The following is a 16,689-nucleotide window of genomic DNA, read 5'->3' on the forward strand; positions in this document are numbered from 1 at the left end:
ATCGCGGCCGGGGAGAACCTGGTGTTGGGGAACGTAGTAATTTCAAAAATTTCCTACGCACACGCAAGATCATGGTGATGCATAGCAACGAGAGGGGAGAGTGTTGTCTACGTACCCTCGTAGACCGAAGCGGAAGCGTTGACGCAACATAGAGGAAGTAGTCGTACGTCTTCCCGGTCCAACCGATCCAAGCACCGTTACTCCGGCACCTCCGAGTTCTTGGCACACGTTCAGCTCGATGACGATCCCCGGACTCCGATCCAGCAAAGTGTCGGGGAAGAGTTCCGTCAGCACGACGGCGTGGTGATGATCTTGATGTACTACCGTCGCAGGGCTTCGCCTAAGCACCGCTACAATATTATCGAGGATTATGGTGGAAGGGGGCACCGCACACGGCTAAGAATATGATCACGTGGATCAACTTGTGTGTCTATGGGGTGCCCCCTGCCCCTGTATATAAAGGAGTGGAGGAGGGGAGGGCCGGCCCTCTCTATGGCGCGCCCTAGGGGAGTCCTACTCCCACCGGGAGTAGGATCCCCCCTTTCCTAGTCCAACTAGGAGTCCTTCCATGTAGTAGGAGTAGGAGACAAGGAAGGGGAAGAGGGAAGAGAAGGAAGGAGGGGGCGCAGCCCCTCCCCCTAGTCCAATTCGGACTAGGCCTTGGGGGGGGGGGCCTGCCTCTCCCTCTCCCCTAAAGCCCAATAAGGCCCATATACTTCTTCTCCCGTATTCCCGTAACTCCCCGGTACTCCGAAAAATACCCGAACCACTCGGAACCTTTCCGATGTCCGAATATAGTCGTCCAATATATCGATCTTTACGTCTCGACCATTTCGAGACTCCTCGTCATGTCCCCGATCTCATCCGGGACTCCGAACTCGTTCGGTACATCAAAACTCATAAACTCATAATATAACTGTCATCGAAACCTTAAGCGTGCGGACCCTACGGGTTCGAGAACAATGTAGACATGACCGAGACACATCTCCGGTCAATAACCAATAGCGGAACCTGGATGCTCATATTGGCTCCTATATATTCTAAGAAGATCTTTATCGGTCAGACCGCATAACAACATACGTTGTTCCCTTTGTCATCGGTATGTTACTTGCCCGAGATTCGATCGTCGGTATCTCAATACCTAGTTCAATCTCGTTACCGGCAAGTCTCTTTACTCGTTCCGTAATACATCATCTCGCAACTAACTCATTAGTTGCAATGCTTGCAAGGCTTATGTGATGTGCATTACCGAGAGGGCCCAGAGATACCTCTCCGACAATCGGAGTGACAAATCCTAATCTCGAAATACGCCAACCCAACATGTACCTTTGGAGACACCTGTAGAGCTCCTTTATAATCACCCAGTTACGTTGTGACGTTTGGTAGCACACAAAGTGTTTTTCCGGTAAACGGGAGTTGCATAATCTCATAGTCATAGGAACATGTATAAGTCATGAAGAAAGCAATAGCAACATACTAAACGATCGAGTGCTAAGCTAACGGAATGGGTCAAGTTAATCACATCATTCTCCTAATGATGTGATCCGTTAATCAAATAACAACTCTTTGTCTATGGTTAGGAAACATAACCATCTTTGATTAACGAGCTAGTCAAGTAGAGGCATACTAGTGACACTCTGTTTGTCTATGTATTCACACATGTATTATGTTTCCGGTTAATACAATTCTAGCATGAATAATAAACATTTATCATGAAATAAGGAAATAAATAATAACTTTATTATTGCCTCTAGGGCATATTTCCTTCACCTGGATCCTAGCGCAGGCAGTGCCATGACCACCAGAAGGGGAGCCATTGGCGTGGTTGTGAGCGACATGAGGGACCCCCATTTGAATTGCTTCGCAAGAATCCCCGAATTCGCCTTGTCCATGGCCCAAAGGAGGATCTCCAACATGTTCTCCGGTTCGTCCACCGGAAAGAACCGTGCCTCCTTCTCCTCTAACACCGAATCCACCACCGCATGCGCCTCCATCTTCATCTCATCCCTTGACTGAACCATGAGCGGCGCACGACCTTAAGAGTTTGCATGCATCCCCTGCCGCGAACCTCCCCAGCTTCTCGTCACTGACAACCATCTCCGCCATCACCGGCACCAGAGAACTCAGCACACAAATTGGGGGGGGGGGGATGTCGCTGAGAACGCAAGGGGTTAGAAGCTCGAAATGAATGATATCTTGAAACGACGTACCTTGTCGGGGCTGGGGGTGGGAAGTAGATGCTCCATTTACTCGCTCACCCTCTGCCATGCCCGCAGATCGAGGAGACCTCCTCGTGTCCAGTGGCGGAGACAGGCCTAGGCCTGGGGCGTGAGGCCCATGCATTTCCTTGTACACTGTAGCATTTTACTATATATTACTGCTATTCTATATGAAGGCGGCCCGGGGCGGGCCGAAAGGCTGGCTCCACCCTTGCTCGTGTCGACATGGCTCACATAGATGTGCAACGTGACACGGAAACTGCGCCATGGTACACGAAGCCAAAATTTCTTCCTCTCAACACGCCCACGAGTCCACCACAAACCCCTCGTCGTCGAGGAGGACGATCTGGTGTGTCTTCGATCGCCGGAAAACCGCCCCTGCCAATAAACAAGCAATCTCATGGCGGGACGTACCACGCGGAGACGTGCGATGCACAAAAAGCCATCCGCCGAAACTCGACATGATGAAGGAAATTTTTTTTTGAGTGGTATGATGAAGGCATGTATGAGCATGTAGATTGTAGGGTGGGCTTAGGTATGGTGAAGCTGGGTTTTAGCGGTCGTTGGGCGCAGAGTGCCACTAGGCAGGAGTAGTATGTTAATTGGGTTTCAAACCTTGTCAGTCTAGAACGCGGATGCACGTGGTCGGTGATCCGGTGGCCGAGCATACGGTACGGTCATGCATGCATGCTTGCATGCACGAGCTCTCAGGCCGATACGTGATCGGAGCGAGAGGGACGTACGGGCACGTGATCCGAGCGACGGAGCGGAAGAGAGAAACGGTGCGGCCATATACACACACGAGCGCGCGCGAGCGTTTGAAAATTGAAAAACCCACGGTGCGACGTACGGCCGATGCACGCACGCACGCACGCACGGCGCGCGCGCAGTTGCCGTTCCGGTGCTGGGCGAGAGAAAGAGGGGTGTGTGGGTGGGTGGGTTGGGTAGGAAAGGGACGTGGGCGGGCGCGCGGGGGGACATGCACGGCCTGGCGCCTGGCCACTACCATCCAAGCCTTGCTCTGCTCTGCTAGCTGATCCGGCTGCCCGCCGCTGCGCCGGCCGGGCAAAAGCAAAGCGAAAGCCGCGCGGTGAGGTGCGTTGTGACGTGCGTACGTTCCTGCGCGCGCGGCGCGGCCAGGGAGGGAGGGAGGGAGGTGGCGTGGGTCGTACGCGCTGCGCGGGGGTGGTGGTTGATCTGGCGCCGGGAGGGGTGGGTGGATGGATGCGCGCGTGGCAGGGCGTCCGTGGAGGTGGAGATCGAGCCGCGCGCGTGTGACTTGTGATGGCGAGCCGGTGGATGGTTGGTTCTAGAGGGATCTGGTCGTGTACAACGACAACGGTGGGACGCAACGGTCGGCACGCGCGCGTACGTACCGCATGCACGTCCGCCGGCTCATGCACCGTGCCGGACCTGCCTAGGTGGCTGGGCGGATCGGTGCCACGGATCCAAGGTTCAAAACGGCACGGCCAAAAGCAGCGGACCGGACTGTGGTTGGCATCCTATGCAGTGGGGACAGAGGGAGGGAGAAAGAGGACAATGAATGGAAGGGGCAGGTGTCTTCCCGGCCAAGAAAGGCACACCGCAACGGCCGGAGGCCGGAGGGAGGGAGTCGCCGGCTGGCGTGGAGACCCACCAAACTCCAGTTCAGCCAGACCCAGACTTGCTCGCTCGGCAGCGCATTGCATGCATGCATGCACCAGATGATCTCGTCCTCTCAGCTGTGACCACCTGCATGCATCCCTTCTCGGCCTGCCATTGGCGATGGGCGTTGTCGTGCAGCCCTTTCGCTCCTCCCCCACCATCTCTTTTCCCTTGCTTTCTTCCATTGGGATTGGGATTGGGGGGACACACAGACGCAGGCGACAGAGGACGGGGGTGGTGGGCAGGGCAGAATCGCGACGCAGCTCTGGGGCTGGGCTCCGGCGATCTCCATGTCGGCCCTGCAAAGCTGATTAGAGGATATCCCAATGCATGCATGCATGGTGGCCCCAGAACCCACACGACACGCCCATGACCATGACCATGACCAGGGGAGGGAGGGAGGGAGGGAGGGAGTGGGATCAAGTGTGGGGTGGCCATGTGCAAAAGCATGCATCCATCTTCTTTCTTTTCCAGCCACCAAAGTTTTCACAGTGCTGCCACCTTTTGTTTTACTGTCATCTTACCTTGCCGATCCGCTCGGTGATTTCTGTGCAATGATTTTTTTCTTCCTTCGAAACACAGCTTCTTATCAAATCTTGTTACAAACTACCTACTCTACTGTGTATCCCCATTGTAGTTTCATAACATGGACCTCTACTACATATCTTACGCCAGTGAAACTTCCATCTTGTAGTTACCACAACGACAAGTTTGTGGCATCAAATCCTAGTTACAGACTTCCATCTTGATAACCATCTTACGACTTGGATCTCAACCATCCACTGTTGCTACAAACCCAAGGGATTCAGCCAAACACAACATCTGTTCACTACTTCAGTTGTTCATAATCTTTGACGAATAACTGCAAGCAAAAGACTATGAGCTGACAGTTTACTGCACGGAGGGAAAGCAGAGCATAAATGGTCTTTGCAACTCATCAAACAGGCCTCGCAAGGGTTATTATAAATAAACTCCTTTCAACGGACCGCAAAAAATTTCAGTGTGGATTCATTCAGCTAGAGCATCATTTCGTATTCAATGACTTCTTCACACCCCGAAGGGCACTCCACATGACAGTTGATACAATGAAGAGAAGCACGCCGGTGCCAATGGCGTACTTCAGACCGAGGTTCATGAGCAAGTTTACCAGCAAACCTGCGAGGACGACTCCCACGAAGTTGGCGGACAGGCCTGACCAGAACGGCATGCCCAGGACGGACGCGATGATGGCACCGGTCCATGCTCCGGTGCCTGGGAACGGGACGGCGACGAACAGCATCAGCCCGAGCCACTGGAACTCCTCGACGGGCGCAGCCTTCCGTCGCGCCCGCTTGAAGAGGAGGTCCATTATCCGGGTCGCCCAAGCGCTTCTCTGCGAGAGGAAGGTTGCGAGTTTCTTCAGGTAGAGGATGATGAATGGCACAGGCACCATGTTCCTGGAGAAACAAATAGTAGATATCAAGTTCTGTGCATATATAGCATGAAACATTTTCTGAAGAGAGATGACAAGTTGCTGACACTAGAGTGACAACTAGCAATTTACATTTTAGTCGGCAAATTGTAAATGACAGTAAAACATCATCACGGCCCTATATATCAATCACCAGTATCAAAAACTACTAACACCGACGCTGAATAGCACTTGGCTTCCACATCATCCGGATTTTATGCACGTGGATGCCACATCACCTTCTTCCTGCCTACACCCTCCTCTCTCCCTCTCTTCTGTCTTCTGCACACTACAGAAATGGAAGTGCAGATTTTCTCCGAATGTTGATGTATCGGAATTCTTCTGCTGGGATGTGTCTTCTCTCGTGAGGTTTGGGCAGCGGTTCTGACGGCTTGGGGGAAGATAGACTGGATACCTGACCTAAGTACAGATTTGGTTGACTGGTGGAGCTCGCGAGTGACCGAGGGGCAGAGTGCCAGGGATACTCGAACGGCGGTCTTGCTCATTGACATAGTCTTCAACAGCGTGACTTCGTCCACGCGTGTGGTTCTTCAGAAGGTTTGTGACGAGGCAGAGGGACTGGAAGTCGGCAAAGCTACTGAGCTCTGCTCTTCCGATGGAGTTAGATGTGGGGTGGGCTGTTAGTGAGTAGTTGATTCGGGAACCTTGGGCCTCCGGCTGGCTGGAGGTGTTGTAACTGGTTTCCAGTGTTGTACTGGTCACTTTGACTTTGCTTCTTCTATGATACTGACACATCCGCTGGAATGTATCCTTGAAAAAAAAATGTATTGGAATTCTGCAGGGAGTTGTCAAAGACGTTTCAGATAGAGGTGACGCTGACCTTTGTAGTAGTGAAAGGTGGGCAGCAGTTGAGTCGGGTGGTTGGAGCTTAAGAGGGAAGAGCTTGATAGGATGATCGATATGTTCATCTCATCCTCTTACAAACTGAATACCTGTACTCCAATATCAGTACCATGTCCTAGTTTCTCTCATGGGAAGGGGACTCCTATGGCTTGTCCATATTGCACAACCAATTCTCCTGAAAATGGTACCAGTGTGGTGCATTTATCTTATTGATGTCAATTCAAAAGAAGAAACAAGTCACTGGTACCGTATAAGTTGTACTGCATTCATGCAATCCCCATAGCACATTGCTTCCAACCAAGAATTAATCGCTAATGCACGGATCTATAATGGATTGATGATCCCCAGAATTCCTCAAACGAGCAAAACAAAAGGAGAGGGGATGCAATCGTCTCACTGCTATTCAGAGGTGATAGGCAAAGTCGGTGAGAAGGAGGCGACGGAGAGCTCTCACTGGTAGGCGTGCTATGCAGCCGACTTATTCAAGGTGTGAGTGACACAGGATTGGATTCCGGGATAGGTCACTGATGATAGGATGAGGCGGAGGGGAGGGAGGACAGAGTCAGGAGGGAAGAGGAAGAGGAAGTTGAAATACCACCCGTGTGCAAAACCAAGGTGAGGTGCATGCCACTCGAGCAAAACCATCAACCACGCAATTAAAGCCGTTGCCAAAACCAGGCGGGGAGTATTGTGCCTTGTGGCCCTCTGTCTCCAGCTGTGCTGGTTATGTCGCCTCTGGTTGCTGAATCCAGTTGGTGGATGCTCAATACAATCTTCTTGTTTGTTCACCGCGTTGTTGAACATGAGAGTTGAACAACCTGGCTTGGAGGAGGTCGCTACAGAAATTTTTCTCAGCAAACCAGTGCAACATTGTACGCCTTCAAGAAACTAAATTGGTTGATGTTGATAAAAGTATGGTGCTGAGGTCCTGGGAAGCAGATTTTCTGAGGACTTCGTCTTCAAAACTGCTGTTGATACAAGAGGTGGGATCCTGGTTGCCAGCAGAGATGATTGTGCTATTTCCTTCGACTAGAATGCCTACTTGTACTACTACTGATCTGACCAATATTGCTGCTGTGTATGGGCCTCCGGAGGGCAGTGATAAGATTCTTTTTCTTAACGAGCTTAAGAGCATAAGGATGCTGTAAAGATTCTGCACACCAAGCTGTCAAGAACTGCTCATGGTCTGAAACTGTGATATACAAGATAAAAGAAGGAAGTGAGATTCAGAAAGGAGGTAGCCAATGATGTGATTTTCCAGCTGGACCTTCATCAGGAGGAACGTGAGCTATTTGCTAAGGAATGAAACCTACGTTTCTCTTGAAATTGAAGCTGCTTGGCTTTGCAGCGCTTGACAGAGTGAGATGGCGTCAGAGATCTTGTATTATTTGGATCAAATCTGGAGATGCAACCACAAAAGTTTTTCGCGTTAAACCGAATGACCTGGAGGAGGAAGAATCACATTCCTGTTCTGAAAAATCTGAAGGGTGAAGAGACGTCTGACCATGATGCTAAAGCTCAGGTGCTACTGCATCACTTCAATTCCCTGCTCGTAGAGGCTTGCCAGAGACCTTGTGGGGCTTAACTGGGATTCTTTTCTCCAGCAATTGACTGCCAACCTCTTTTGGACAGAATTGCTGGGAGGTTGAAGCCATGGAACGGGAAAACTCATGTCCAGAAAGGGGCATCTAATGCTTATCAATTCTCTGCTGACAGCGCTCACAACCTATTTCTTCACTGCTTTTCCACCGTCCAAGTGGATTATCAAAAAGATAGACAAGATCCGGAGAAGTTTTCTCTGGTGTGGATAAGAGCACAGTTCCATATCGGTCAGTCAACTGCCGATATGGTCAGTTAACTGCTATTCGGACCACTCCCGATACGAGAACATGCTGTTCAAGCCATTAACTGGTAGGTCCAGTTAATTTGTCTGACAAGCCTATTTATCAGCTGTCAGGACAAATTATCGGCTGGCCAATTAACTGCTAGGCATTTTCAGCGCAAAACTGGCCTGTTCCCTCCCTACTTTTCAGTGTGCAGGTTTATGGCCTTCCAGATCAGATGCCACATCATCAGAACATCAAGGCAACAATTTTCCTTGTTGCTATGTAGCCTAGGATTGCATCTTTAGACACTTAGTGCATTGCTTGTTGCTATATAGCCTAGGATATATAGATATGGCCATAGTTAACCTCGCGGTAAATGGGTTACCGATAAATTCAGCTAAATGGCCGATTTGCCAATTAATCCCTACTCATCACCTGACCGATATGGTACCAGTTACCAACATCCTGAACATTGGATAAGAGGTGCACAGGGGCAAGTGTTTCGTAAGCTGGGTGAAACTGTGCTCGTCTATATACTGTAGAGGATTAGGAGTGAAATATTTGGAGCACTTTAGCAGGGCATTGCGGTGAAGATGGCTATTGTTCAACTGGGACTGGACAGACTATTGAAAGGACTGATCAGCAGCTCTTTGCGACCTGCACTTCGATTCACATTGGGAATGGGGAAAAGGCCTCATTAAGGCCTCATTCTGGTTCGATGGTTGGCTTGATGGAGTCCCTCTGAAAGATATGGCGCCCAGCTTATTCCGGTTGGTCTCTAGGAAAAGTATCTCTGTTTGTGATGGGATCAGGGGAGGAAAGTGGAGAAAGAGCCTTCAAAGGATTAACTTGGAGGACGAAATTGACATGACATGTTGCAGCTATCTGAAAACCCAGACTGCGTATCTTACAAGCTCACAGCCTGCAACTCTTACTCGATGGTGTTTGCGTATGATGGGCAGTTATTCGGCAAATTCATTGTAATGACCTGAAGATTTGGAGTGTTTAAGCTGAAGGAGAAGTGCAGTTTTAACACTGGCTTCTCCTGCAGAACAGACTGTACACTGCGGGCAGGCTGTATGTGAGAGGCTGGGTTGCTCTTTCGGTAAGCAAATTTGGTTTGCCTTCTCCTCCTCTCATCCTAGAGCTTCTGCCAATGCCCTGAGGTCTTCCGTCGCTGTCCGGTGGAGACAACCTTCACATGGAGTCAAAAATCCCCAATGCCAGAAGATGTTGTCCATGGCGATTTATGTAGCCTGTCCCCTGTGGAAGGAAGGAGAAGTGGGATCTACCAAAAATGCCCAGGCCTCCTCTGATAAGGGCATGTGTTTAATTCATGCTGACTTTCCGTGTATAGGCCAGCTTGATTGAGATTAATAGGCATGTATAATTATTTGGTTTTTAGCTGGTTTTGAGCTATGTACAGACTTCCCCCTTCTTTAATTCAAAGCAGGGCTCCTGATGTTCCCGTAGAGAAACAGGCAGGGAAAGAGGTAACTATCTTTGGGGGGACTAAGGGTGAAAATTTGTTTATGTGATAAAGTGAGCATATCATATAAGTTAGGGTCAGAACGTAACCTTTTCCATTCAATTATAGTTGCTAGCTTTCTAATTTCAGCCCCTTGATCATAATGTGCTCTCCTCAGAATAAGCTCTAATACCATGTAGGAACAGCAAATCTGCAGTAACTAGTAAGCGGTAATAAAGTGTCACTATCTCTAAACCTTAGCAATGCACAACTAGAGAACTAATACCAATAACCTGAGCGAAAACAGACAATAGCTAAGTTGTGTTGGAGATGGCCGTCAGTTAAGTAGCAACCTCAGTTCCACGCACTAATTAAAATGATTCATACTCTATATTAATATTCACTTAGTTTGCATCTTAGGATAGATATCGTCTTGCAACAGACAACTTATCTGCCATTTAAACTTGTGTGTCAAAGGGCAGAAACACAAATTGATTTACCGTGTTGCCCTTTCTTTGGGGCTGTTCTAATTCTTCAGGTTTAGTACAAAATGTGATTTATTTCAACAAGCAAAAATAAAATGCTACAAAGTCAATCCAGTTCAACATTATTTAGAACTGTCGAACACCTTGAGGAACTGACACTAAAAAATGTACTAAATGAAGCATTGACACTGAGATAAGAAATATACCCCAAAACTGCCAGGACCGTCAGCCGGACGGGGTGAAGGCGCATCCAATACCCGGCCGGAATCGCTCCGCGCAGCTCGAGCACCGGCAATGTGGCCAGCGTGAACACGACGGCGTCGTCGGGCCAGCCGACGCTCCGCAGCGACGCCGCGACCCGCAGCCCGAACCCGGAGGCCTTGATGGAGTCCTCGGCCGCCGCGAGTGCCGCGCCGCGGCAGCCGAGCAGGGCGGCGGACCCCAGGAGCGCGCCCAGCGCCAGCCGCCCCGCAAGCGCGCCCCAATCGCGCTCCGCCGTCTCGTCAGCCCCGCCTCGCGCCGGCGCCGCCGCGCGCGCGGCTCTGGCGACGGGGGCGAGAGCCTTGCGGGGAGTCGGGGAGATTCCGGGAGGAGCGGAGGCTGGAGCCCTGAGGCAGCGGAGAGCGGGCGGCGGGGCCGCGAGGAGAGGCCTCCGTCTCCAGGATGCCGGCGGGAGAGGCGAGGGCGCGGCGGCGAGAAGTGCGGCCGCCATGGCTGTCCGGGTGGAGGAGAGAGGCTGCTCTTTTAGGCTTGCCGTGGCGGCCGTGGTGGTCCGCGGGGTTTGGATCGGCACGGACGGTGGTTACGAGGAGGGGCGGGGTCGTCGGAGGAGCGCCCGAGGCCGCTGCGGCGCCATACCACAGGACGCGACGAGAGGAGAGCCGGGTGGGAGTGGGAACTGGGAAGTGGGTCGCGAGCGGAAGCCGAGGATTGTTTTAACGCAAAATATATTAAAAAGAAAAAAATCTCTTGTAAATAAACCTGCCGCTGGATTGAAGCCACGCGTGCGTCCGGGATTGCGTTGACCGGTTCGTCCTTCTGGATCCTCGCGCCTTTTACTTCTCCCGCACAAACTGCTTCGCTCCTCACGGTTCCATTGCCAAGGCTTCGGGTCCTCGCCCGCCGCTCCGGAGATGCTGCTCCCGCTGGTCGGAAGGTTGGTCAAGTTTGTTCTTGGGGTGTCGTTTCGGTGGTGAGGACATTGTTGCGGCTTTGGAATAAAGTGCCTCTGCTCTTCTTCCACATCGGCGACGCACTGTTGACGAGGCATACGGCCAGGAGGAACCACATGGTGAGCTTACATTGAAATTGGAGACTGACACTAGTCAAGGAAGGAAAGCATGAGTGGAAGCTCACAACTGAAACCAGGTGGGAGAAGCTGAAAGCTCAAAGGTGTCGCCACTCGCGATAAAATCTTCAATCTCAAAGGTGATATTGTACCGATGGTAATGACCTCCTAGATTATTTTTCCAAGAAGAAGCGCTTCCTTTCCGATTTCCATTAACAGAAGCCATAATGTCTTCCCTAAAACAAGCTACCACCATCAAGACGAAAGAAATAAACGAATGCATGATTTGAATATGGACCCAGTCAAGCTATCCCCAACTATCCATCCAAACCACGAAATCGGCTAAACAGCAAGCCTGTCGATGACCTAAGAGAGAGCTAATAATTTTTTTTTTGAAAGCAAACATCATTCTAATCCTGGGACAACCACACTCCCGTGGTAGAGCTTGTGGGTCTCCGGGATGATTTTTTGATTTTTATGCAACCAGCTGACATCAACCACAAGCTCTACCACGGATAGTTTTTTTTTGCAGAGCAAAATACTGGAAGAAATCAAACAAAGCTCCACGAGGGGAAAAGGTTCTCCTTTCACCCAGCAGCATCTCTTCTCTATCTCTACTACTAATAAACAATCAAGCATAAGCTTCTTTAAACGCACCTCATAAATATACATAAACACATTACCACCGCAGGATTCGGGTCATTAAACTTAATCCAACCGCTAGCCTTGATCTAATCCGTTTACTATGTGCATTTAGCAATTTACCTTGACTGACCGTACTTCACCCCGCGTCCGCAACCTCTCTTCCGTGATTAGCGCTCACCTCTCCACTCAATCCACCGCGTAACAAACTTCACGCCTGAGTCCTCCACCCCTACAATCACGCACGTTAGGCAACAAACAAGGAAAAGAAACTAGCGGCCATCAAGCAAGGAAACAACCCAGAGGATGAGGAGTCTTCATTCTCGACCGCCCCTGAGATGAATTTCTTCAGGAGGGCCGTCGGGGGGCGGGAGTGGAGACACGGTGTTGGTGATGAACCGGAGCGCATGGAGCTCGGCCTGCGACGGCGTGGCCCTTGTCAACCAGCGAAGACGGTGTTAGTGTTATTCATAAACGTCCGAGCGGCGACGGCGGGCGACTAATGGTTGTTGACGATGGCAGGCGACGGCGGCGTGCTCCGTCCTGCGGGGCCGGGCGGCGCGTGTGGCATCGCGGGGAGGCAGGCCTTTTATGAGGGTGGTTGAGGCGGTTCACGGTGGAACTCGGGCTCCGCGGACTGCGGGCATGGCATGGCCATGAAGGCAACGGGTCCTGGGCATGCCTCGCGCGACGCAACGGGCAGCGGGTGGGATGCTGGGGCGATGGCGGGAACGCGTATATGTATGGCCAGGAGGCCGGGCTTGGCGCATCACCTGCGCAGGCGCATGGCAGCGGTAACTGACAGCGCGCTCAACCAGAGACCGGCGGCGGACATCGGTGCCGGCGACAGCGGCCAACACGCGAACCAGCGCGTCGTGGCGACACGCGCGGCCAACATGGCCAGGGTGCCTTGCGGAGCAGCAGCTGCCCGACGAGTGGTGGCGGTGTGCGGGCGGTGGCCAGCGCGCACGGGCGGCAAACTTGGCGACAGCATGTGTGTCGTGCGCAGGCCAGCTCAGCGTGAAGCACACGAACACAGGTGCGCATCCGACTGCTGCTACTTCACTACTGTATTTTGTAGTTGTTGCTACGTCATGAGCGCGGTGCTGAGGAACGAAGTCAGCCTGACTGCGGAGCAGTGCTGTCGAGAAGTCAATGGTGAAGTGCATTTTAGGTACAAACGTCAGGTTTCAGTTGCACAACTATAGAGTGGAGTATTGCTAATGGTGAAGTGCATTTGTATTATCTGCATTTTTATTTGAAGGCAATACTTTGTAAATGCTTTCACTGCCCGTGTACATATTTTCAACTTTGTCTAATAAAACCAAGGTTCAGATTATATTTGGGCAGCCAAAACTGAGATTTATAGAGTACCTTGCTCATGAGGCCAACTACGTCATGCTCTCCAACGTATTCACATTGACGCAGAGATGGAAGGAGAAGTCAGGGTTGCTCTGCAGCTAGCATCGGGTGTGAAATCAGATGATATAGAAAATGTGATTTTTTGGCTGCATGCAACTTGTTTTCTTATTTTTCACCTAATTTCCAGTCTTCTTTTTAGTTGCAAGATATGGCATTTTCTTTCTCACCCCTTCCCGTATGAACATATTTGAAAAGAAGCGGTGCTCTGAGTTGTTGATACGGTATTGTCATTACTGTATAATAACAAGATACGGTATGTTCTCATTTACTGGTATTTGTTCTTCCATACTAACATAGTTGTTGTCCACTATAATTCTTTGTGTTATGTAATTTAAAGTCCTGCCGTGGAATATGAGGTTTGAGTACCATAGCTGTTGAACTGAAGTTAATCCAGCTACAGATAATGAAGTATTGAATAAATTATCATACACCAGGGCCCCATGAGTGAATAACAGAACAATACATTTGACAAAATGAAAATGTTTAGTTTCAATACCAAGCAGGAAAATAGCTAGGCTCCTGCTATGAAATGAAAATGCTCTATGGTTTCCACATTTTCATTTTTATATGTGAATCTTAGGAAGTTTTCATCTTATAGCATGATGTACATCCATGTAATGCATCTGCACTATCTCCCACTGAACTGGTACCTCCACAATGACACCATAGTACAAGTTACCTACTCCCTCCGTTCCGAATTACTCGTCGTAGGTATGGATGTATATAGATGTACTTATGAACAACCATGTCATGGGTTCATCTCCCATGTCGATTTGCTTTCCTTGATGGTTGCATGTTAGAACTCAATGTTGCAAAAGAAGTTTTTCCCTAACAAAATATATATTTTGTTTATGTGAAAAAACACCTTGCTGTAAAGAGAAAGTGGAGAAGTGATAACTGCCCTTGCCTGAAGGTGCTTTGTCTCAACCTGGCTAATGCATGCAAATGGTTGATTTTCTCTTGCAGTAACATTGTAAAATATATAATTACTATTTTTCTTGTATATAAGGATCGAGCATGGAGGTTTCATTTCGACATATGAGTGTTTATGACATTCCAACTTTTGACATCACTATATTTTTATAAGTCCAACACCTGATGAAGATCTTCTTTTGACAGTTTTTGACATCACCAACTTTTGACAGGTTTTATAACCAACTTTTGACATCACTATATATTATTTTACCATTGTATAGCTTGTGCACATTCGAATCGGCACATCTTGAAAATGGGTAAATATGAACCCGCTTTTCAAAAATGTACTTTAAACACATTTTGTAATGTCAAAAAATTTAAAACAAAATTGTGTGCATACATGTTCGCAAAAATATGTCCGCGGGACAAAGTTTTATAAAAAAAGACTTTTATTTTATCCCAGCAAAAAAGACAAATTTTAGTGCTTCTAAATAGCGTTTTGCGACACAATGTTTTGTCTTTTTTGCACAAGCCACAAAAAATTGTCTTCCCGTCAAACTTGCTGCACACACATAGAATATGAAGATGTCCACACGCACCTTTTTCTGAATATTTTGACATTTTAAAATGTGTTTTTCAAAAAGGGTTCATATGTATCCGGGTTCATCCATGCACTTCCCATGCATATTCGTTCATATTTCGTTATATCCTGCACAACATTGCAAAATCAATCTAAAAAGATGAGTTAAGAAGATGCATCTAGGTATGGACCAGTTAACAACTGTGTTTATTTAAATAATTGTTTCATGACTAAGATGTACAAGAAAGTTTACTTTTACGCTCATTCGTGCACTGCACGTGCACGCTTACTAGTGACCTCCTAGATGGTATACCCATCCAAAAGATGCTTATCTATTGACTGTGGGACAAGCAATTAACATGTTATGGATGCATATATAGCTATTCTGCAACCAGTTGTAGAAAATTTTATTATGCCCTCGTGTGTTCTCACGCGGGATCCAACTACTTCACGAATCGCTACACAATCGGACGGGCGGCCAGGGCTGGACGGGTGCGTGCTTCCGCACCCGCGTGCCATGCAAATTTTCGTGTATATTGGCTAAATGTACTCCTTCCGGGTGTTTTTAGTCTGCATATAACTTTTGTCCAAAGTCAAAGTATCGGCAATAGAGCGTCACGGGTCTAGGACAATTTGCTGATTAGTGGGGGAAGGGACGCTACAAAAAAACAAAAACAAAGAGCAGGAAGTGTACGTGCACTAGATACCCTTCAAAATCATATAACCAACGAGATAGAATATGTACTGCATCATATAGGTAGGATAAATAAGGCAAAAAAATAAATACATCCATATCCAATAGAAACCTAAGCAAAGGCAATCATGCTGCATTGCTGCGTAATACAGTATGTAAGCGGGGTGCAAGCCTTTTTGGTAATACAGTGTATAAGTAAGTGCATACTAAGAGAGCTTAATTACCTGATGGCCTTTCAAGGTAGTGGTAGTATTTGGAGAAGACGGTTGGAAGCAGGGGCATATTGAAAAACTCGCATTTGTGGTCTTTCACATCCACAGACCGCCGATTGATATATGGAGTACATGACCGCAGAGATGCATGGTTCATGTCAACCATGATCATGGAGGCCTCGCCATGAAATGCCTGCTTCCTTAACAGGCAGCACAGAGCGTCCGCGTCATGGGCGCTGAGGATTGGGTACTCGGGAAGATACCGAGGTATACCAGGATTACTCACCCAAAGACGATCCAGGTCGATCACACGATGTGGCTCCCACTTGAACCCGGAGGAGTCACCAATACCACCATCCATCATGTTCAAGGTCCAAATGGTGATTTTTTGGCGAGGCTGCTGCCCTCGTTGCCAGCCGATGTGCAGGTCATTGTCGATGTGGACGAGGCGCATCTTGCCTTGGCTGATGGACACGCTTCGGTGTCTCTCCCCGAAGCACTTATCCGCCCGTACCTCCGGGCTGTACTCCTCTTCTCCGGGGAAAGGCACGAAGTGGAGCGCCGGGGTCGGGCGCGTGCCGGAGAAGTCGGCCAGCACGACGCCGCTGAAGTAGTCAACCCAGCACAGGAAACGGCCCTCTGAAGCGAGCACATGGTTGGTTGCCCGGAGCGTGGGGAGCCGGCCGCCGTTGCTCTGGTCCTGCGGCCGCGGGGCATCCTTGAGGAAGACCCTCCACTTTCGTGACTTGGAGTTGAAGGCGCAGAGCTCGGCACGCATGGAATAACTGCCGGTGTCCTCTTTTTCCCTGTAGAGGATGAGGTCCGCAACGATGTAGTGGTCGTCATGCCGCCGCAGGATGCCTGTGGTGAAGTTACTCATCAGGACCCGCCGCCTCCTGTCCTTGGTGTACAGAGGGAGCTGCTGCACCGACGGGGAAGGACCGGCGGCCGTGTAGACGAACAGATCCGGCGGGACGATG

The 16,689-nt window shown here is 49.6% G+C and overlaps 1 protein-coding gene across 1 annotated transcript; it reads right to left on the reverse strand.

Annotated features, from left to right (window-relative positions):
* Positions 1 to 4,768: 4,768 nt before the first annotated feature.
* On the reverse strand, positions 4,769 to 10,878 carry LOC125511013. Its single transcript, XM_048676298.1, has 2 exons — positions 10,163 to 10,878; positions 4,769 to 5,299 (listed from the first exon to the last, which is right to left on the reverse strand). The coding sequence occupies exons 1-2, from the start codon at positions 10,666 to 10,668 to the stop codon at positions 4,888 to 4,890; spliced, it is 918 nt and encodes a 305-aa protein (XP_048532255.1). The 5' UTR covers positions 10,669 to 10,878; the 3' UTR covers positions 4,769 to 4,887.
* Between the last annotated feature and the right edge of the window lie 5,811 nt (positions 10,879 to 16,689).

This window comes from Triticum urartu, chromosome 5 (genome assembly GCF_003073215.2).
Source record: "Triticum urartu cultivar G1812 chromosome 5, Tu2.1, whole genome shotgun sequence".
Lineage (NCBI taxonomy): Eukaryota > Viridiplantae > Streptophyta > Magnoliopsida > Poales > Poaceae > Triticum > Triticum urartu.